Consider the following 20,700-nt stretch of genomic DNA (forward strand, 5'->3'; position numbering starts at 1 on the left):
CCAATTCCCCAATAAAAATCTTAAAAAAAAAAAAGCATGCTTATACGTTATTTTCATTCATTTTCAATTTAAATAAATAAATGTCATACATGCATCTAGTAGATGCATTGTGCCCAAACTCGTAACTTTTGCACTGCGCCCAACCGTGGGTTACATAAGTATTACTTTTCTTATAAAAAAGATTTCAAAAGGATATTGTGCTTTTCTGGACCATAACTATGTGATGTTCTTGCTAGCTGTATAGTATTAAATCAGGCATATGATAAAAATAAGAATTAAAGAACAAGAAGACTTAGTGGTGAAAGGTGGATGCTGTAGTAAGTGACCCAATTTCACAGAACAACAAAAGAACCAATAACACCTTGATTTTTCTGTACCAGTGAAGATGATCTGACTCAATTAAAATGTGTTTGGGGAAAATGTACAAAAATATGGAAAATTCAAATTCAAGGACGAATTCAGACTATAGATAGTTTACCTGCCTTCAACCCCATAGAGCAAGAAGCAAAGAAAACCATTAAAACCTAACTTAAAAAGCATCAATTATAACTGAATTTCTTCAGGTTTTTTTTTCCAGACTTATAAAATAAATTAAAAACACAGCCATAAAATTAAAGGTAAGATGGTCTAAGTTTTACTTCTATCTCTTTGCCCATGGGAAGACAAGCATCTTACCATAAATATATTTAGATGTATGAAAGTTTTGTAAAACTGAATTAAAACAAAAACAAAAACAAAAACATAACGGCTCTAATTAGAATTTGAACTACTCCGAGGCTGAGGAAAAGTCAGACTGAATTATATAACACTAAGTCAATGTGACTTTTAATTACATTTTACATTTAATTACAATGTGACCTTGACAAATAAGTAACACAACATTGCCAAACCTGCTTTTAATAGTCTGTTCCTGTGAAATCGATGCTGTGATGTCGCCAGAAAGTTTGTCTTCACTGGGTTCACCATGGTCCCCGCCATCTTTCCTACTGTACTAGTGCGTTACTGTAACTGGCATATCCAAAGGTGCATGACACAAAGGTGGCTTACCTTGTGTTCAAATCCTATGGATTCCAGTTTTAACACTTATTTGTAAAAGGACACTTATTGAATTAGGACCAATACTTCACTTCTAAACACCTTTACTCACTCATTGCTTGGTCTCAGCAGCAGCCCCACAGTATGGATAGGTATGCAGAGAAGCAGAAGGAGGGGGAAGGAGGTGTCTCTGTGAACTATTTTGTTTCATTTCATCTTTCAACAAAAAAGCCCCCAAGGTGATCAAGTCATCGGCCCATAAGCACCCCCCACCACCACCAAGGCCGCGGAGCGTGCCTGCTCCTCTCCCTCCTGTCCGCACACACCTCTCGCACAGCTGTTCTGTGACCTGGTTTCCTCGGCAGGGGCACCCTGGACTTGGAGAGGAGGGCATGAGGAGAGGAAGGGGAGCAAAGCGAAGGAGACGAATGAAAGGACCAGAATCTAGAGACTCCAGCTTCCCCAAACCTCACTTCTTAGTGAGGCTTTTAAATTCAAATGTAGCGAGACTTCAACATGAAAGGGATGATTAGTGGAATGATTTTAAATGCTTTCACTGACTCCATGGAAATTTGCCATGAAGAAAACATCTTATAAATAGCTTTGTAAAAGAGAAACGGGACATGCAAACAACTCACCCAAGTATGTCTATAAACTTGATGAATGAATGTAAAATTAGGTTAAGTGTTCAATTTATGTTTGCTGTAACTAGCACACCAGCTTTAAATGAGGCAAATTTATGATATAGGATAGCTCTATTTTCACATGCATGCTGTTTATATAACTCCTGATCTCTACCCTTTCCATACAATTAATATCCATAATTTGTTTATACACACTTTGTAGGAATAAAAAAAAAAAGACAGAGAAAAAAACCCAATTAGGGTTGATGGTTCAATTCTAGTCTTGGTTCTTTAACTCTTTTCGTGGTCTGAGTAAGCCACCTCTCTTGAGGGTCTGTTGTTGACTTGAAAATGAACAGGTGGCACTCAGAATTGAAAGCATCAACTATCAACAGCACCATTCTCATATTTTACAGACAAGGAAATGGAGGCCCAGAGTCACCAAGGTGATAGAAGTAGCCTACAGGTCACAATCCTGTTTTTCAGTGATTTAACAGTAAAACATTTTTCAGTACAACTTTGTTTGAAAGCCTCTCTAGAAACACTTAAAGAAAGGTAGCATTGCTTTAGGTGAAGCGACTTTTGGTGGTGTGGGAAACCTTGCCTCCCTAGTCCACCCCCCGGAGCCCGGAGGGATAGGGTGCAAAGGAGAGTTTCCAAACCACTGGACTAGAAACGCTCTTTCAGGTTTCGTCTATTGCTAAAATTCTGCTTCCAGGAGCACAGTTTCACGATTTTAAATATTCATATAAGTTTGATGTTGAGCCTTTGATTTTAAAATATAGTATTATATGAGTTGTAGTTGATGAGAAATCCTCCATTGTGGTACTTTTCCTTAAGGATAAAATATTCCTCGGCATTAAGATACAGTTTCTAGAAATATATTAAATAGCGAAAGCCTTCACTGTGATTCATCATTTGTTGCTGGATTCTAAATGTGCCGATTAACAACAACAAAGAGTTATGGACACCCCTCAGAGCAAGTCGCTGTGCGCCAGACGCCCCGGGGATACAAAGCTGAGCAGGCGCAAGGAGCTCATAACCCAATGGGGAAAGGCATGGATCATGTTATGACCAAGGTAAAAGGAAATGTGTAGGAAAGAAAGAACAGAAGCCTTGAAGTGTAACTGGAGAAGTCACAAAGGAGGGAGCATTTAGTTAGAGCTTAAGGGATATATTGAAATTCTGGTAATTGGAACAGCACCCCAAACTACACTGTTAGAGAGGAGAGGGTGAGCAAAGGATTGTGGGATATGTCTGCAGGGCAGCATACTCGGGAGGGTGTTTCGGAGGACGAGGAAAAATAGGTCAATACTTCTATTCAATCTTTGAGGGTTGGCATCTAGAAAAACTCACAAGATCTGGACTGCATAGACAAATGTAGAGTCAACTAAGATGGCTGAGCTGCTAAGTTATGTGACTTGATTTCTATTTTAGGAAGGTATCTCCAGTAGGCAGGTAAAAGGTACTCTAAAGACTTGAGAATGGAAGCATGGAGATTGCTGTAGGCAGGGAATGGGGGCTGTCCCATAGCAATAGCCTTCGCAAGCTCTCCTCACCCCCCCAGTTCACCAAACACCCTGGCATCCCATGCTGCCTCTACCCTTTGTCCTCTTCATTCCTGACACTCCTCTATTCCCATGGATTCAACTGGCACGTTTATTCTAATGACTTCCATCCAAATCCACACCCTGAACTAAGATCTCAAGTCTTCTTCAGAATGATATGGCAATCGTTAGTTTTCATCAAATCTTGTAAACACAGCACTTTTTCTGAAAACACACGTGGATCCATAAATGTTCATCAAAATGAACTTGCAAGTCTGAGTTTTCAAGTTTCTCCTGAGTGTCATAGATGCTATCAAGATATCTGAAACTGGCTGTTGTACAGATAATGCACACTTCACACGTCTCCAAACTGAAGTTCTTATATTCCTATACATGTTCGAATTAGACACCTAGACTTCTCCTTTTCCTGCTCATGGATTGAGTCACCAAATCCTAGTTTCTCATTATGTTTGGCATGGATTACTACAACAGCCCTTGCTGGTCTTACTTCCTCCAGTATTGCCTTTTCCCAGTCTTTTCAGAGCTTCTAGAATGTTGTTTTTTTTTTTAAGATTTTATTGGGGAATTGGGGGGAGGGAATAGCATTGGGGAATCAGGAAAGGGGAACAGACAAGTTGCTGTCCTTTTGTTCTTCAGTCTAGTTGTGGAGGACGTCACTTCACTGGCCCATGTTGGTATTGTGATCGTTGTGTTCTTCCCGGCTGAGGCAATTGCTCGCTGGCCGTTGGACGGTCGCTCACAGTGGCTCATGGCAGCTCATGCCGGCTGCCAACTGCTCATGCTGGCTGCCAACCGCTCACGGTAGCTTATGGCAGCCCAATGCACCCTACGCCTTTGCCGGGTACTCACGGCAGCCCAGCTCCAGGTTGAGCTGTTGGTCACCATCTTAGCTGTAGAGGGCGCAGTGTCACTGGCCCATGTGGGATCTGAACTGGCGACCCTGCTGCTCAGAGTCGCGCTTGCACTCCCAAGCCAACTCTTAACCAACGAGCCACTCGCCCGGTCCTAGAATGAGCTTTTGAAACAACCAATTTGATCACATCATCCTCCAGGCTTTAAAACCCTTCGCTGGCCCCCTATTACCTTCAGGGTAAAATCCAGCTCCTTTAAGATGCCACACAAGGACCTTCTTGATCCTATCCACTTGTTGAGGTTCAGCTGTTTTAAACTCTGCATCCTAAGCTCCAGCTATGATGAAATATTTGTGGTGGCCCAAGTGTACCACGCCTTAGTTAACACCTGCTCAGTTTGCCTGGAATGCCTTTCTTCCCATAAAACTGAATTTAGAAATCAACTCCTCTAGAAAGCCTTTCCTGACCTCATTAAGCTTATATCAGAGGCCATTTTTATTTGTGTTCAGGGGTCAGATCTGACTTGGGAGAACAGTAAACACCTCAGTACAGCTGCTCCTGTTTCAATCCTTTATTCAGTAACCATTTATTGGTATCTGCTTTGTACTAGATGCTGGGGATTCAATTTTGTACAAGATGGCCGCTGTCTCCAAGGAACATTTAGCCCTTTATTTCTATCGAAGAGGAAGAAAGGAACAGAAAAGTCACATGCATGAGCCATGCCAGGGGTAGTAGGTGACACTTTTTCTTTTGACCCAGTTTCCGTTGCCTGACCTTTTCCTTCTTCAGTCTTTATTACAAAGACTCACAGGTCCTATGAAACAACTACATACTTTTAATAAAGTTTCAAAATACACCTGATCCTCATTACTTGTGGATTCTGCCTACTTAGTATAACTTATTTATAACCCCCAAATCAGTACTTGTGGTGCTTTCACAGTCATTTAAATACATGCACAGGCACAGTGGTGAAAAAATTGAGCTGTCCAATGCACAGATTCCCAGCTGAGGTCGGAACATTAGAAACTTCTAATGCTTTGGCATGTTTCTAAATGCTCTGTCTTGTTTAAGCCCTCATACTATGGACAAGTGTCCTTGTTGTGGCCTATTTAGTGCCATGTTTTTTGCATTTATTGTGCTTTTGGTTGGTGATCACGCTGTTTCAAATGGTCCCTAAGCAAAGAGCTGAAGAGCTGTCTAGTGTGGCTAAGTTCAAGAAGGCTGATGTGTCTTACAGGTAAAATACATGTGTTAATTAAGCTCTGTTTAGGCTCAAGTTACAGTGCTCTTGGGTATGAGTTTGATTTTAATGAATCAACAATATTTATTAAATAAAGTGTCTTTAGACAGAATACATATAAAACAAGGTTATGTACTGACTGATTAATGAGAATTCTGTGACCATAGGCTCAAAGGAACCTAATCCCCATATTTCTCCTAGAAGCAAGTATTCAGTGTTTGTGGGAAATTTATAGAAAATAACTACGGTGAATAACTATGTGTTTTTCGACATGGCTTCTCCACCAAGTTACTATTTTACTGTTATTAGTTGCTACCTTATTTAGTCTTATTCCTGTCATATCTTGAAGTCTGTCTGAATCAAATCATAATCATTATTGAGAATATCCTAAAAAACAAACGTGAGAACTTTGGGAATATGGCTACTGTGAAGTTGATTCCCGTTGGTTTCACGTAGCTATGCATACAGCTTATGACTGCTATGCAACCAAGCCAGCTGGAAGCTTATATCCAGAGATCGAGGGGTCTGAAGTACATACGCTATGCCTCTGATTAGGCTGGAAGAGCATTCTCTTAACAAAATTCTGTAACTCTTGTGTCCACAAAGGAGGCTTTCAGAAACATAATGGAGTATCTGCCAAAGATTGGCATGTTTAGGGTAGGGTCTGGGCATTGTTTCTTTTTTAAAATGTAGGTAATGTTTTTATTTATAACATTATATAAGTTTCACGTGTACAATATTATAACTCAACATCTGTATATACTATGTTGTGCTCACCACCCAAAGTTTCCATCCGTCACCAAGCAAGTGACCCCCTTAACCCATTTCACCCTCCCTCCACCCTCATCTGTCCCTCTGGTAACCACTAAGCTGTTGTCTGCCTCTACGAATTGTTTTTTAGTTTGTTTCTTCATTTTTAAAAAATATTTCACATGTAAGTGAAATCATACAGTATTTGTCTTTTTACTTCTGACTTATTTCACTTAGCATAACACCCTCAAGGTCCATCCATATTTTCACAAGTGGCAGGATTTCACCTTTTTATGGCCAAGTAGTATTTCATTATGTGTGTACACACACACAGGTGTGGCACATCTTTATCCATTCATCTGTCAGTGGACACTTAGGTTTTCAATTTCATGGCTACTGTAAATGCTGCTGCAGTGAACGTAAGTGTGGGGCATGGGTATTTTTACGTAAGTGCCCAAGGTGATTCTGAGGCATAGCAGTTTGAGAACCATTTAATCTGGCATATATCAAGCTGGTGATTTGTGAGGATGGGATAGGAGAGCTCAGGACCCATCCTTGACCTGTATGGCTGAAGGTGACTTAGGGAGTATAGCTTAGTAGCCAATAAGTACGGATTGTTGTGATCCTGCCGTCTCCTCCCGTTCTTCCCTTCTTCTGGTTTGAATCTCGATTGCTACCAAACCTTGCCACCAAGGATTTCAACTTCCCTCTCAACAAACATTAAACAGACACAGTGACTCCTAGGCTCATAATTAAGCGAGGGCAAATGTATGTATATTGACTTGGCACCGAGGTAGAAAGTGATAAATGTAGTTAAGAGACAAACAATATGCTACATGATTATGGGAGAAAAAGAGAGTCCTCTGACCAAGTGGAGATTCTGACAGTCTGGCTACAGCCCAATCTAAATGACTGGTTCTTTATTCCTCATCACCTCAGCATGTGTACATACGTGTATATTCTTATGAATCCAAACAAAATTGTTTGCTCATGTTACTTTTAAGTTTGCTCTTTAGTTGTCTTCTTTAACATGTTTATATCCATCCACTATGAATATCCAAACACAAACCACACTTTTGTTTTATATTTATAATGTACAAATTTATCAGCTATAACAGGCTAAATAATTATACATGGTATTTGTGGTAATTACAAACGTTATGATAAAAAATGCAACCCATATTACAGATTATTCAGATGGAAAAATTCAATTGGAAATGTAATTTAGACTAATTCTTGCCAGTGAGCTGAAGGACAGGGAAACAGGTAGCCTTCATGATCTTGGTCCAGGAATGTTTTTCTACAGTTACTTTGGAAATGATAGTGCTTTCTAGTCAGTGACATTGCGAGCTGGCATGACATTGGCAGAGAACATTTTTTTCACAAAGGAGATGTCAGTCTTTGGAGGTCTATCAAACATTCTATCTCCTTTGTATAAAGCACAGCACTATGTAAAAGGCTGCTGCTTAAACATACCCATGGTAACGGGCAAGCAGAAATGGGGTAAAAAGAAAGAAAACACTCATTAAGTACAAAAAAGTTCAGTAAAAGAGTGATAGAAGCAAATCTGTTCTAATATGTTGAAAGAGGTCTTTTATTGTATGCATGGTTTGTATGCATAAGAGACATTCAAATAAATAAAAAAGTTCTTCCCTTTTTATGTCAACAAAAGGAGAACCACTTTAAAATTAGAGGTCATTATTTACCACATTATGGTGACAGCTAAGTAATAACTAGAATATTAGCATACAGCTAATTTTCCATGCTTCATGTAAAGAGTAGCATATAGTTAATTTATTGAGCAAAAGAAACAAATGGTAGCTAAGGAACATCTAAATTTAATTAAGAGATATTTTATATACACTCATCATGTTGCAGCTCACAAAGCTGGCTGGATACATCTTTATGTGAAACTGTTGTTCTTAAGGAGGGTGGTCTGTAACTCCAACACTACTACTTACATATTTGTCAGTAATGGAAAAATGCAAAATTTCATTAGCAGGATCTTAAAATAAGAAACATTGTAATTTAAGGGAAAACACACACAATATTGTATATTATGTATATTTTTTCTATTAAAATAGAACAGTTCTCAACGGGGGTGGGGTGGTGATTTTGACCCCAGGGGAATTTTGGCATGGCAATGCCTGAAAGACATTTTTTATTATTATAACTGGAGGGAGTTAATGCTTCTAGCATCTAGTGGCTAGAGGCCAAGGATGCTGTTAAACATCTTACAATGCCAACACGTTCGCCCCAAACAAAGAACTATCCAGCCTCAAATGCCACTAGTGCCAAGGTTGAGAAACCCTGGAGTATTTGACAAAACAAGAGGACAGCCGAGTTAGGGTATCAGAGAGCTTCCGAAAAAAAGGTCATGCTGATTGTCAAGTCAGAAGACAGGGTTACTGATGATAATCAATTCTGCCACTATCTAAAGGACAATTTACAACTAGGAATGATTGGTGGGATGCTCTTCCAATAACATCTTTAACATTTTAGATCTGTAAAAGATTATTAGAAGGATGTTACTCATATTTTTGTTAACCTATGAAAATATAATCATGAAGAGCAAACACTATATTATTCTATCAAACAATCCTTAAAGTCCCTGTCAGAAAAAGTAGTACTGGGCCAAGGAGAGCGCTGGTTTGATCCAATACAAAACATTACTTATTTTATACTTTTATGTATACTCATCATTCAAAGATTAAAATCTACACTTGCTTTCTCAGTTATGAAGGAATGTTCATCAAATACTTATCAATGGTATATTGGAACAATTATAGAAATCTTTTTTTTTTTTTAATTAGGGGATTGGTGGAGGGGAACAGTGTTGGGGAATTGGGGGAAGGGGAACAGACAAGTTGCTGTCCTTTTGTTCTTCAGTCTAGTTGTGGAGGACGTTACTTCACTGGCCCATGCTGGTATTATCATTGCGCTCTTCCTGGGTGAGGCAGATCGGTCGCCAGCCACTGTACGGCCACTCATGGTGGCTCTTGGCAGCTCACATCAGCTGCCACCACTCATGCCGGCTGCCAGCCACTCAACAGTAGCTTATGGCAGCCCACTGCAACTCCACCTCCACTGCAGCCTACACTGTTGCCGGCAACTCACGGCAGCCCAGCTCTAGGTCGAGCTGTTGTTCACCATCTTAGCTGTAGAGAGCGCAGCGTCACTGACCCTCATGTGGGATCCGAACCGGGGCCCTGCTGCTCAGAGCTGGCGTCCCAAGCCAGCTCTTAACCAATGTGCCACTCGGCCGGCCCTATAGAAATATTTGAGAATTTATATTATTCTGTAAATGGAGTTTTCATGGAAGGTCTATATAAAAGAAGAGATGTGATAGAGGCTGCGCTCAGAGACTCAAATCAGCTGAATAATCAGCTGGGTTGCTAAAATAGAAAACAATTTCACCTTCATATTATATTGTGTAAATTTTAAGTAATGGGAGTTAGGAAGACATCAAGGAAATGATGCATTCCCCAAGGCTAGCTTTAGGGTGGAGAAAACGGAGGGATGCTCTCACAGCCCATTTATTTTAGAACCACCAGCAATTATCTAGGTCCTGCACCCACGCTAGACAAATTGAGAAGACAAGCAGTCTGTGAAGTCTCACTTTGTTGAGGATGAGAGGGTCCTGGAAACATGGAGGGGAACTGCCCAAAGTAACAAGGAATATAGCCGCTGGGAGGAAGAGACAACACAGGGGCTGAGGTACGCGTGTCGAATACAAGGGCTGAGGCAAAGGTGCAAAAGGAGAATGAGTTGCAGAACTGGTCACCAGACCTTTGAGAAAGTCAAGGCCTCACGGGTTCCTTTCTGGGTTAGAGAGATTCTGAAGGCTTTTAAAGTTCCTCTGTCTAGAACAATAAGGGGCTTTACTGTTGGGGGTGGAATCTGTGGGTGTACAGTGACTCATATTGGCTTTGCCGTCACATCATTGGGGTCCCACTCACTTTCGTTGTGGGATGGATATTTTTCAAATGTAAATGACATTTTTTGAAATTAATATCTTTTTCCTTAAAATATGTATAAGTTATTGAAACAAATTATGGGAAAAAGAAATACACATCAGTACTGCCTACATTGAGATTCTTCACGGGACACAAATAACTACTTTAGTTTTACTTATAAGATTTTGATTTAATTCTCTTCGGACAAAAAAAGAAAACAAATATTCCTAAAATTTTAAAGCAAATCCAAGCATAAATTAATTTTTATCTATTTAATATAACACACTAGAGATAAAGCAACTATATTTTCTTTGATAAACAGAACTACTAAAGTAAAAAAATATAAATTGGCATTATTCTTTAGCAATAGGAAGGAAGGAGGCAACAGTAATTCTGAATGTATTTTCAGTGATTTAGTGTACATTAACTAACTTCTAAGTATTTGGCAAATCTGCTTTGTCATTCAAAAACAACCACTGTCTATTATAAATTTATTGTTGGACTTAACACAGTAATAAAATCATAATATTTCTATGGTTGAGAATAATTCAGATGAACTCTTGGTACAAGGACCAGTAAACGGAAAAGATTTTTTTTCTATTGTATATGACATGATTTTTGAAAACTGTGCTATATGGCACAATTAATCCAAGCTTCAATGAGCTGTCTACTTTTGGGATCTAGACAGTAAATGAAAATGAGACATTCTGTAGACTAAGATGACACAGGCACATTGAAGGCCACTTATTTACTGCCTACTGTGTTTCTAAGAGGTTGACAGAATTACTGATGTCAAATTGTGTGTGTGTGTGTGTTTGGCTGGAAGAGGAACCACCATGGAGTTATCTGATGCTCTTGGGTTCTCTGCTCTTGTTTTGGACTAGACAAGAAAGCAGCTGTCGCTGAATAGAACTGGAGTTTACACTTTGGTTTAGGAGCCAGGTCTCTAGAATTAACCCAGCCTGCTCGCACTGACTACATGCTAAGTAAGAAACTGAAAATAATTACAATTCTTGTCACATAAAGAGACGAGCTATATGGATATTTTTATAATTGCCTTAGGATAGCAAAACTAATAACTATTATTCATTTAATGAGTTTTTAGAGAAAGACATGAGCAAAAACATCACAGAAATTTCTCCACATTCACAGGTATAATCTAATATTCCTGTGCATAATTATTACTATATATCTGGCATTAAAAAAATATATAGTTGGTATGTCAATGTTAAAACATTTATAAAGGTAGAGGGTAATTTTCTACTTTGGGTCTTGTTTTTTTAACAATAAAAAAATGAAACTAAGCATTTTCAGAAATTCAAAAAAAAATTGGTCATTTTAGAAATAAAAAAAGAAAACTGAGCATTTTAGTAACTTGAAACTGTTAAAAAAAACAGAAATGTTTGTGCTAATGAGAAAAGATGTCCAAGATATATTATGAAAGAAAAGTATCAGAATAGTAAGTTCCTAGTTTCATCAAAATAAAGACTAGACATGAATAAAGACATGTACGTATATTTAACATGCAGAGAATATTTCTAACAGGAAATGCAAGTTAGAACATGAATATTAGGAAGGGAGTTTTATTTTCCATTACCCTATTCTTTATTGCATTTTTTAAACTATGAGCCTATATTACTTTAACAGAACAATCTAAAATAATTAAAAATTAAAAAAAAGGAATTTTAATAACTGTCCTCCTCAAATAAATGAATCATACAGGTTAATGCTTAGGGTAACCAAAATAAAAAGCCTAAAAAAAAAAAAATTTCCAAAATACAACACAAGTAAACCAAGGTTGTCAGCACTACTTTTTTTTTTCTTTCCTTCCTGATAGCGCCAATATTCTTCCTCCTATTAGATGCAAATCTATAGCACATCGTGACAGAAATGTTCTGGAATGGGCTTGAGGAAAAATTCTCCTCCACTCACGCCCTGTAGTACAAGTAAGCACTGATTTGTTTGGTGACTCTCTGACCTGTTGTGGAGAATCACTAACTCAAGCCTCCTCCTATCGTCCTAAAGCGCAGAGCAAATGCTGCCATCACCCACTAACATTTCAATGAACCAGATGAAATGTTGGAAGGGACCTGGCACATTTAGCAACAGAACAGGTGTGTTCCACTTGGAAGGACTTAAGAGTCAGCAGCTGCCAAGCTATTAAAAGGTATAATTTTACTTCTTATTCTATAGTTTGAATAGAAATAATTGAAAAAGAAAGAAAATCATTGAGGAGGTTTCTTTCCTTTTTCCCAGAAAAAGCACAAAGAATCCAATTCTAAAGACTCCATGTGAAAAAGGGTACAAAGAAACAAACATAAAACACGGATGTAAAACACCAGTGTGACACAAAACGTGGCTGGCTGTGCAGGTAACAGCTGTCTGTGCCGGTTGGGGGCTGGGTGGTGGAGCCCCTAATTAGGAGTGCCAGTCTGAATGAAACTCTTATAATCCTTCTGGAACTTGATTTCCTCATTTACAAAATGAAGGCGTTGACTAAACTCCCTAAGGTTCCTTCCACGTCACCAATTCTATGATTCTGTGAACCCTCCCTTCCTTCTAGTCACTTATCAGAGACAGTTTTTCATGTTCTTTTAAAAAACATATCTTACATATGGTAATAAAAATAAAATTTGCACGTGAAATTAAACGTCTGACAGAATTTGTGGTAGGTTTATAAGGCAGGATTTTGATAAAATCAAACCATATATACTCTGATAAAGGAACTGAACTGAAGAAACACAACTGTGCCAGGTGCTAAGGAAGCCCGGTTACACATTTCTCAGGGGCTGGCTGTTGTGTCACGACTCAGTGTACCTGCCGCATTCTCATTACCGGGGACACCACCGTTTCTCGGAACTTTTTTTACATAAGTGTAGAACATTCTTTATCCTTTCTCCCATAGGGAAGTAAAACATGTCTAACTATACACGTGGTACATTCCTAAGAGGAAAAATACATGTAGAAGTCTACTGTAACACATGGATTCAGATAAAGCAGATCAAATCATGTTCTTCAACGAAAGAAATTCATGCATTTTAAATTGTAAAGCCCAGTTCAAGTTCCATCTCCTCCATGAGAACCTTTCTACTCCCTTGCCCAAATGGGTTCTTATCCTCTGCAACTCCCTTGCTTTACCAATTTGATATTTTGAAATGTTTTACTTTGCATGTCTGCAAGTTCCTTGAGCTCTATTAGAATTCGAGTTTGGGCAGCAGTGGGGTTAGCCTGAAGGGTCTAGTTAGATATGTGAAGAATTGGTCTTCTGAGATATGAATATAAAGGTGCATTTTAAGCATGAAGATCAGTCTGTGAGAGGTAAAGGCCCACAAAATTAAAAAATTAACGACAGTCTAAACTAAGACTATGATGCAGTGAGTTTTTCTAAGTAGAGGAGTAGCACAGGCAGTGAGAGCTGGGGAGCCCTGGACGCAGGGAAGTCTCTAACCACAGCAACACAGGCACATCGGAAAGAGGAAGGGGCAATGCCAACTGCACAGGCAGCCAGTAAGGTACTGACAGAGCTCCTTCTATCTTCTCTGGGAGGCAGAGCTAGTTCAAGGCTACTGGACAGGAACACACAGAGGTGGGGGTTAGGTAACCTCTATTTCAAAGGTCAACATGAAACAGCATAAAGGATACCAGTAAGCCACTACAAGCAAAGACTGTTTTTCACAGCCTGTCACACAGTTTTTGATGTAGACTACAAATATCATTAGCTGTCCCAGTGCATCCCCATGCTAATGTTACAAATATTTTCATTGCATTAAATGTCTTTAGGTTGTAAATTTACACGCGCATCTCCCTAAATTCTTAAATCCGGTGAATTCCAAACAATGGATAAATGACACGTGTAGCCATGTGCCCATAGCAAATTCCTTGCCAATCCTTTCAACTCTCTCTCTCTAGTCCCCGTGCTGTCACAGGCAACCATCACCACATATCCTTGTTGTCTGTGAAACTGGTGTTTAATTGAGAAACCCTTTTTCTTTCAGTTCTTTGCAGGATAGGCTGTTCATTCTCACATAATTCACATGGGGCCTGGAGTTACCACTGGCCTCTTAGCTCTCTGTTGCTGACTTTAGGCTATTATACTTTCAGAGCACAGATTGTGGTCACTCATTAAGAACAATGGTTCTCCATGTTGGCTGCACATTAAAATCACCTGGAAAGCTTTTGCAATCTACCCGTGCTGACGTCCCATTCCAGACCAATTAAATCAATTTGTGGGTGTAGAGGCAAGTATCAGTATATATTTTTTAAATTTCTTAGGTGATTTCAATGTGAAGCTAAGGCTGAGATGTCTGCTCCACCACAAGAATTAAGGACTTCAGCTCTTGGTTCAGGGGCCCTTTGCCCCACCTCTTGCAATCATTCTGGAATTTTAATGTCCAAGAGAACAACCTGTCCAATAACTCAGCCCTAGTTCCTCGGCTCAGCTCAATTCTAATAGCAGGTCCTTCAATTTCACTTTAGCTCTTGTATATATAACTCTGTGAGTTTCTCATAACCTCAAGATGCTAAACATCTGAAATACTAATTAAGCAAGTTTCTTGATATACAGGCCATAGCTCCAGTTTGTTAACTCCTTTTCTGCATGACACTATGCCTCCACCTGGGCATGGGTGGAGAGAACCTTGATTTCTAAGTCAGCCAGTCTTCTCCTGATTCCATGTCCTTTCCAATCTGGCCGATTTTCTATGATTTTCTATGGTGGGCTGCTCCAGGGACTCTCTGGCCACTGTTACCAAGTCTTTTATCCTCCTGGCCTCTATCGTACAGTCCACTCTAATTATGCATCAAACCAAATCTGCCTTCTCCACCGCTTTGTCCTACATGTTGAGTGTTATTGAAGAAAAAACTCAACTACACAGAACTACGCCCCCTACAATTTTATGGCATCCAAACAGCAGCTCCCAGAACCACTCAGGAGCCTCTTTATATGTTCCAAATGAACTCCTGCTCCTACTGTCCTTACAGGTATTCTAATGGTCACTATTCTTCCTATCTCACACCGTTGGCCCTCATATTTGAAGTGGATCTTCCTGTTTTTGAGAACATAAAGATATCCTTAATTTCTAGACTTATATTCTATTAACTTATCTGCATCCTCATTCATATTTATCTGTCTCAGAGGGGTACTGATGTAAGCTCAGCACTGCTGACATTTTTGGCAAGATGATCTTTTGTTGAGGTGGGCTGTCCTGTGCATTCTAGAATGCTTAGCAACATCTGTGACCTCTACCCACTAGATGATAGCAGTGTCTCCCTCCTTGCAGATATTTGCAAAAATATCTCCAGATATTGCCAAATGTCTCCTGGGAGGCAAAATCACCCTTAGTTGAGAAGCCCTGTTCTAAGCCAAGACTAATCCATCAACCTGTCTTCCCAATAAAAACCTCTTGCTTCCTCCAAAACCCACATGTTCTTTCCTTACCTTCAACCTGAACCTGTGCATTGGCTTTGTCTTAGTATATAATTTTATAAGTCACAATGTTTAAAAAGTCATTCCTGGAGCCTGGTGTCCCTCTAGCCAGTGCTTGGCCTTGTTTTTTTTCTTCAAGTAGAGCTCTGGGAATGACTTCCATGAGTTCACTTGCTGAGGCCCCGTTCTACTCTTATCAATCCTTGTCATACTATTATCAACCCTTTAGACTAGTGTAAAGGTGCCAGGGTCCTCCTGATCACCAAGTGCTCAGATAACCTAATTAATAGGCCGTTTCTGACACTACTGACTATACCCTCCTTGAGCCTCTCTTTTCCCTGGCTTCCAGGGCACTTCTTTTTTCTGGTTCTTTCTTGTCCTTTCAATTATTCTTTCTTAATCTTCCCTTCCTTTGGCTGTCCCTTAAACACTAGTGTTTAAATGCGATTCTGTCTTTGGCTTTCTTCTCTCAGAACTCTACACTATTTGTTCTGGGTTATCTCCTTCAGTACAAGGTTCAACTCTACTGATATAATACCATAAATACACTAACTCCTCCTCCTTTTATTTTGAATCCCTACCTTCTCTCAAATTTCAATTCTTTATTTCTGGCTTCCCTGTGAATATTTCTACCTGGGGAACATTAGGACACTGCTAACAAATCAAAATATCTAAAACTTAACTCATGACATCCTACTCCCTACCACTCCTCGTCTCTATCACCCCAAATTTTTCTTATTCTTTTATTATTTCTGTAGTATCTATCCATTCAGTTATATAATAACCAAGGGCCCTTAGCACAATTCCTAGATTCTAACATTGCTAATCACATCCAATCAATCACAAAATCCTGTCAGTTATACCCCATCCCTCCATCCCCACTAGATCAGGATTTCATATATATATTGGGTCTTCGGAAAAGTCATGACGTATTTTGTCTCTTTTTCAAAGGTCATTTATTTATATAAAGAACAAAGATCAATCAATGATATATTGCCCATTTTGTTCGATAACTTTTTGTCATCTTTCAGTGAGCTTCATAATTCCTTGTTCATAGAAGGACCAGTCTTTATTTGCGAAAAAATGAACAAGGTGTTCATTGTTCATTTACAGCCTCATCTGAATTGAACGTTATACCACGCAAAGAGTTTTGAAGAGAGCAAAACAAGTGGAAGTCTGATGGTGCAAGGTCAGGCGAGTATGGTGGGTGTGGCAACACATCCCATCCAAGCTCCAGTAATTTTTGACGGGTGATCAAACATGTGTGGTCTCGCATTGTCGCAATGGAACACAACTACTTTACAATTAACAAGCTCTGGACATTTCTTGATGATGGATTCGTTCAAAATGTCCAATTGCTGACAATACACATTCAAATTGATTGTTTGGTTCCTTGGTAGGAGCTCGAAAAACACGACACCTTTAAAATCCCACCACATTGAGAGCATAACCTTCCTCTGATGAATGTCTGCTTTCGATGTCGTTTGAGGCGAATTATCACGTTGGGACCAAGACCATTTGCGCACCACATTGTTGTAAACAATCCACTTCTCATCACCAGTTATCAGTCGCTTCAAAAAAGGATCGTTTTTCTCACGTTTAATGAGCATATTGCAGATGTTTATACGCACCGTCAAAAACTTCTTTGAGTTTATGCAAAACCCAAATATCGAGCTTGCTTACGTATCCCAGCTTCTTCAGGTCGTCATGAACGCTTGAATGATAGATGTTCAATGTTTCTGTAATCTCTTGTGTCGTATAATGTGGGTTTGACTCGATCAATGCCTTTTTTTGTCATCATCAGCCTCGGTGGGCCTCCCTGACCGAGGAGCGTCGTTGAGATAAAAAATCACCAGCACGGAATTTAGTGAACCATCGTTGGCACTCACATTCTTGTAGAGCATTGTCACCGTAAACTTTACGCAACTTTTCACAAGCTTGATGCGCGTTCTTCCCTTTATGGAAGTAAAACAAGTAAAATATGGCAAAAATGCACAGTTTGGTCTTCTATCTTCAACTTGTTGTAAACTCTCCAAAACTCAACCAAATTGCTCAATTTTTTAATAATGAAGCTAGAACTGTCAGCTGTCAAATGACATAGCAGTAACATAGATGCGAATGACTCTAATACTTCCAAAAATGAACTAGTGCCATCTGTCGCAAACATGTGTCATGACTTTTCCGAAGACTATATATATTTACCCCCCCGCCCCGCCAGGATTTCATATTTTATTCTGATGGATTCCTAACTAATTTCCCTGTCCCAGGTCTTAGCTGCTTATAATCCAACCACAATACTGCCACGAGAAAGGTATTTTTAACATGAAAATCTATACATGTCACTCCCTGGGTTACCTCCTCCAGGGATCCCATTTGTCTGAAGGGTACTACTATCTAAGCATCTGATCAGCGTACTCCGTGGCCTGACTCCTGCATTTCTCCTGCCCTTCTCTCTATTAGGCTCTGTGCTCTCTGAACATAACCACACTGCACCACAGCTTACTCTAGTTATTCCTTCTGCTAGAATGTTTTCTGTAAGACTATCTACCTAGCACATCTTTTTTCATCCTACCAGCCCCAGCTGACGCATGAGCTCCTCTAGGGAACCTTCCTGGACTCCCCCTGCAGATCTGAAGGGTTTCTTCCTGTGTGTCCCCAGTACACTGCACATTATCTTCATTATGTTCTAACAGTTCTACCACAGTCCGCTGGGATGGCCTACTTGCAAGCGTCTTGCCCACCAGCCTGTTAGTTCAAGGGCAAGTGCGTTGTCTACTCAGTCTTGTTTCCATGAGGATGAATGGAGCACTCAGCATAGAAGGAAGCACTCCATAAATACAGACAGAACAATACAGGACAGGTTCAACTGTCAGTCTACACTCCAGGTCATGGAGTCAAGAAGAAGTGGAGTTATTCAGTCTTAGGTAAAAGCTAATGTCAAAGAATGAAATAAGTTTAATAAGTAATATATATGGTGGCACATTGCTTATTAAACTTTTCTATCAAAGTACTACTAATCGCAGAAGAATACTGACTGAGGGACCTGAACACAAAGGCTTCAAAACATGGCATTCCTCTGGAGGAATATATCCATATTCATTTTAACCTAAAAACATTTAAAATTACTAGCAAGTAAAAGGAATGCTACAGGGAGCTAGAACATCTTTATTATGTGAGCTCTAGTGATCTTCAGCACATGTGTGAACCCTTTAGGTGGGGCTGATGACAGTGTCAGTATCACAGTTTTAGAAACAAGTGTAGGGCGGAAATAGCATCACACTTAAAGTCACGAGTCCTACTTTGGGTTCTTGTCCCGTTACTTGGGCTGTGACTTAGGGTCTACTTTACTATCTCTCTGAGCCTCCTCGGTTTCCTTATCTGGAAAATGGCTATAATAATATTTGCCTTATATATTTCATAATGTTGGTGCCAATAGTAGAAGAAATAATGTAAACAATGAAGGATATAAGCATGAAAAATAGAGCAATATTTTATCGAGAGAGTGCAAAATCATACATATGCTATACGTATTCTTAAAAACATTTACCTTTTTAAAAGATGACGGCTTTCCCCTTTTGGATTTTTCCTTGGGGGATAAAGGAGGGGATCGCTCCTTTACCTGTGGAGGCAGCTCTTGATACAGTGCTGGAATTGAAAAAGAAATCCAAGTAATCAAATTGAGGAGCACTGTTCCATGGGGAAAAAAATGACAACGATGGGGGAGGGGCAGATGAAACTAAAGAAACTGATATTCACTTCCTTGGTTTAACAATAAGCTACCCAGGACTTGCTGTCAAGGCGATTTGTAGTCTTACACATTAATTTTCAAAAGAACATAACTTCTGATTGGAAAGTTTTGAAACGCAGGATTTCAGAAATGTAGAAGGTGCCATTTTCTTTTACTATGTGGTCATACAGATGCTTATATCATTTTATCTGAAAACATTTACCAGGAACCTGCTCTAAGCATGGGTATCTGACAGGTACTGCTGGAGGAGATATAAAGATGACCAAAACAGTCTGCTCTCAAGGAGCTTACAGTCTGGTCAGAGACAGATCTGTTCACAGGTAAGTAGCATAAAATAGAATGTGACATTAATCCAAAGAGAGAAAATGACAAAGTCCGATGTGGGGATGACAAATGCCTAACGGAATAAGCGGTAGGTGTGTCAGATTCTGAAGAATATGTAGGATTTTGCCAGGCAGAGGTGTGGAAAAAGGATAACTTGGGAAGATGATATGAAATAAATACGCGGACTCCACATGATACTTACCGTATTTCCCCATGTATAAGACGCTCCCATGTATAAGACGCGCCTTAATTTTGGGGCCCGAAATTTGAAAAAAAATGTATTACATAAAGTTATTGACTCAAGTTTTATTCATCATAAAATTCATACAACTCCTCATCACTTGCGGGAAACACAACTAAAAAAAATCTACAACCGGGCCAGCCAAGTGGTGCGATGGTTAAGAACTGGTTTGGGACACCAGAGGGCCCCAGTTCAGATCCCACATATGAGGGCCAGTGACACTGCCCTCTACAGCTAAGATGCTGAACAGCAGCTCAACCTGGAGCTAGGCTGCCATGAATCACCAGCGAACGCGTAGGCTGGAAAAAAAAAAATCTACAACCACTGTATAAGACACATCCAGTTTTTAGACCCCAAATTTTTCGAAAAAGGGTGCGTCTTATACATGGGAAATACAGTAATCTACATAATAGTGCTGAATCTAAGATTCTCATACTCTAAGATTATAACCTATATAATCCAATCCACACACAGTGCTGAGTCTAAAAAGTCGGATGGGAATTTTAAAGGACTAAAAAAAAAACAAAAAAAAACCTATTCAGGTTAAATGACTTGGGCAACTCTCAATTGAGAGAAATGGCTAAAATATATCTGATCAAAATTCTAAGATTATGAAATGTATTAACTGGCTTTGTGTATGAGTTGATTTTACTATTGGGATTCTTTATCTTTTATTCGAAAGGATGTTAGACATGATTAAGGGAAGCTGATCATATTTACCTTTCTAGTGGCTCAAGATACAAACGGAAAAAATCCTTTATAATAATGGGCTAGCAAGGTCTTCTATTATGTTGTTTTCTTGGCTCTCAATTAAATAGTCAGTACAGCTTCTGTTCATATATATACGTCCCTTAGATTATTTGTTTTGCAATTTTGGTTTTGGATAAAGGACAATTTCTTCTTCTATTTTTAGAGTGAAATATGCTGCTGACAGTAATT

At 39.3% G+C, this 20,700-nt stretch overlaps 1 protein-coding gene across 1 annotated transcript in view; it reads right to left on the reverse strand.

The window, feature by feature from the left end:
* AHI1 (Abelson helper integration site 1) overlaps positions 1-20,700 on the reverse strand; it is a 195,937-nt gene that overhangs the window by 18,741 nt on the left and 156,496 nt on the right. The window contains exon 24 of the mRNA XM_019648087.1: positions 18,996-19,093. Within this exon, the coding sequence (XP_019503632.1) occupies positions 18,996-19,093 (98 nt within the window). The remainder of the gene's footprint in view (positions 1-18,995; positions 19,094-20,700) is intronic.

This window comes from Hipposideros armiger, unplaced genomic scaffold (genome assembly GCF_001890085.2).
Source record: "Hipposideros armiger isolate ML-2016 unplaced genomic scaffold, ASM189008v1 scaffold_120, whole genome shotgun sequence".
In the NCBI taxonomy this organism is placed as follows: domain Eukaryota; kingdom Metazoa; phylum Chordata; class Mammalia; order Chiroptera; family Hipposideridae; genus Hipposideros; species Hipposideros armiger.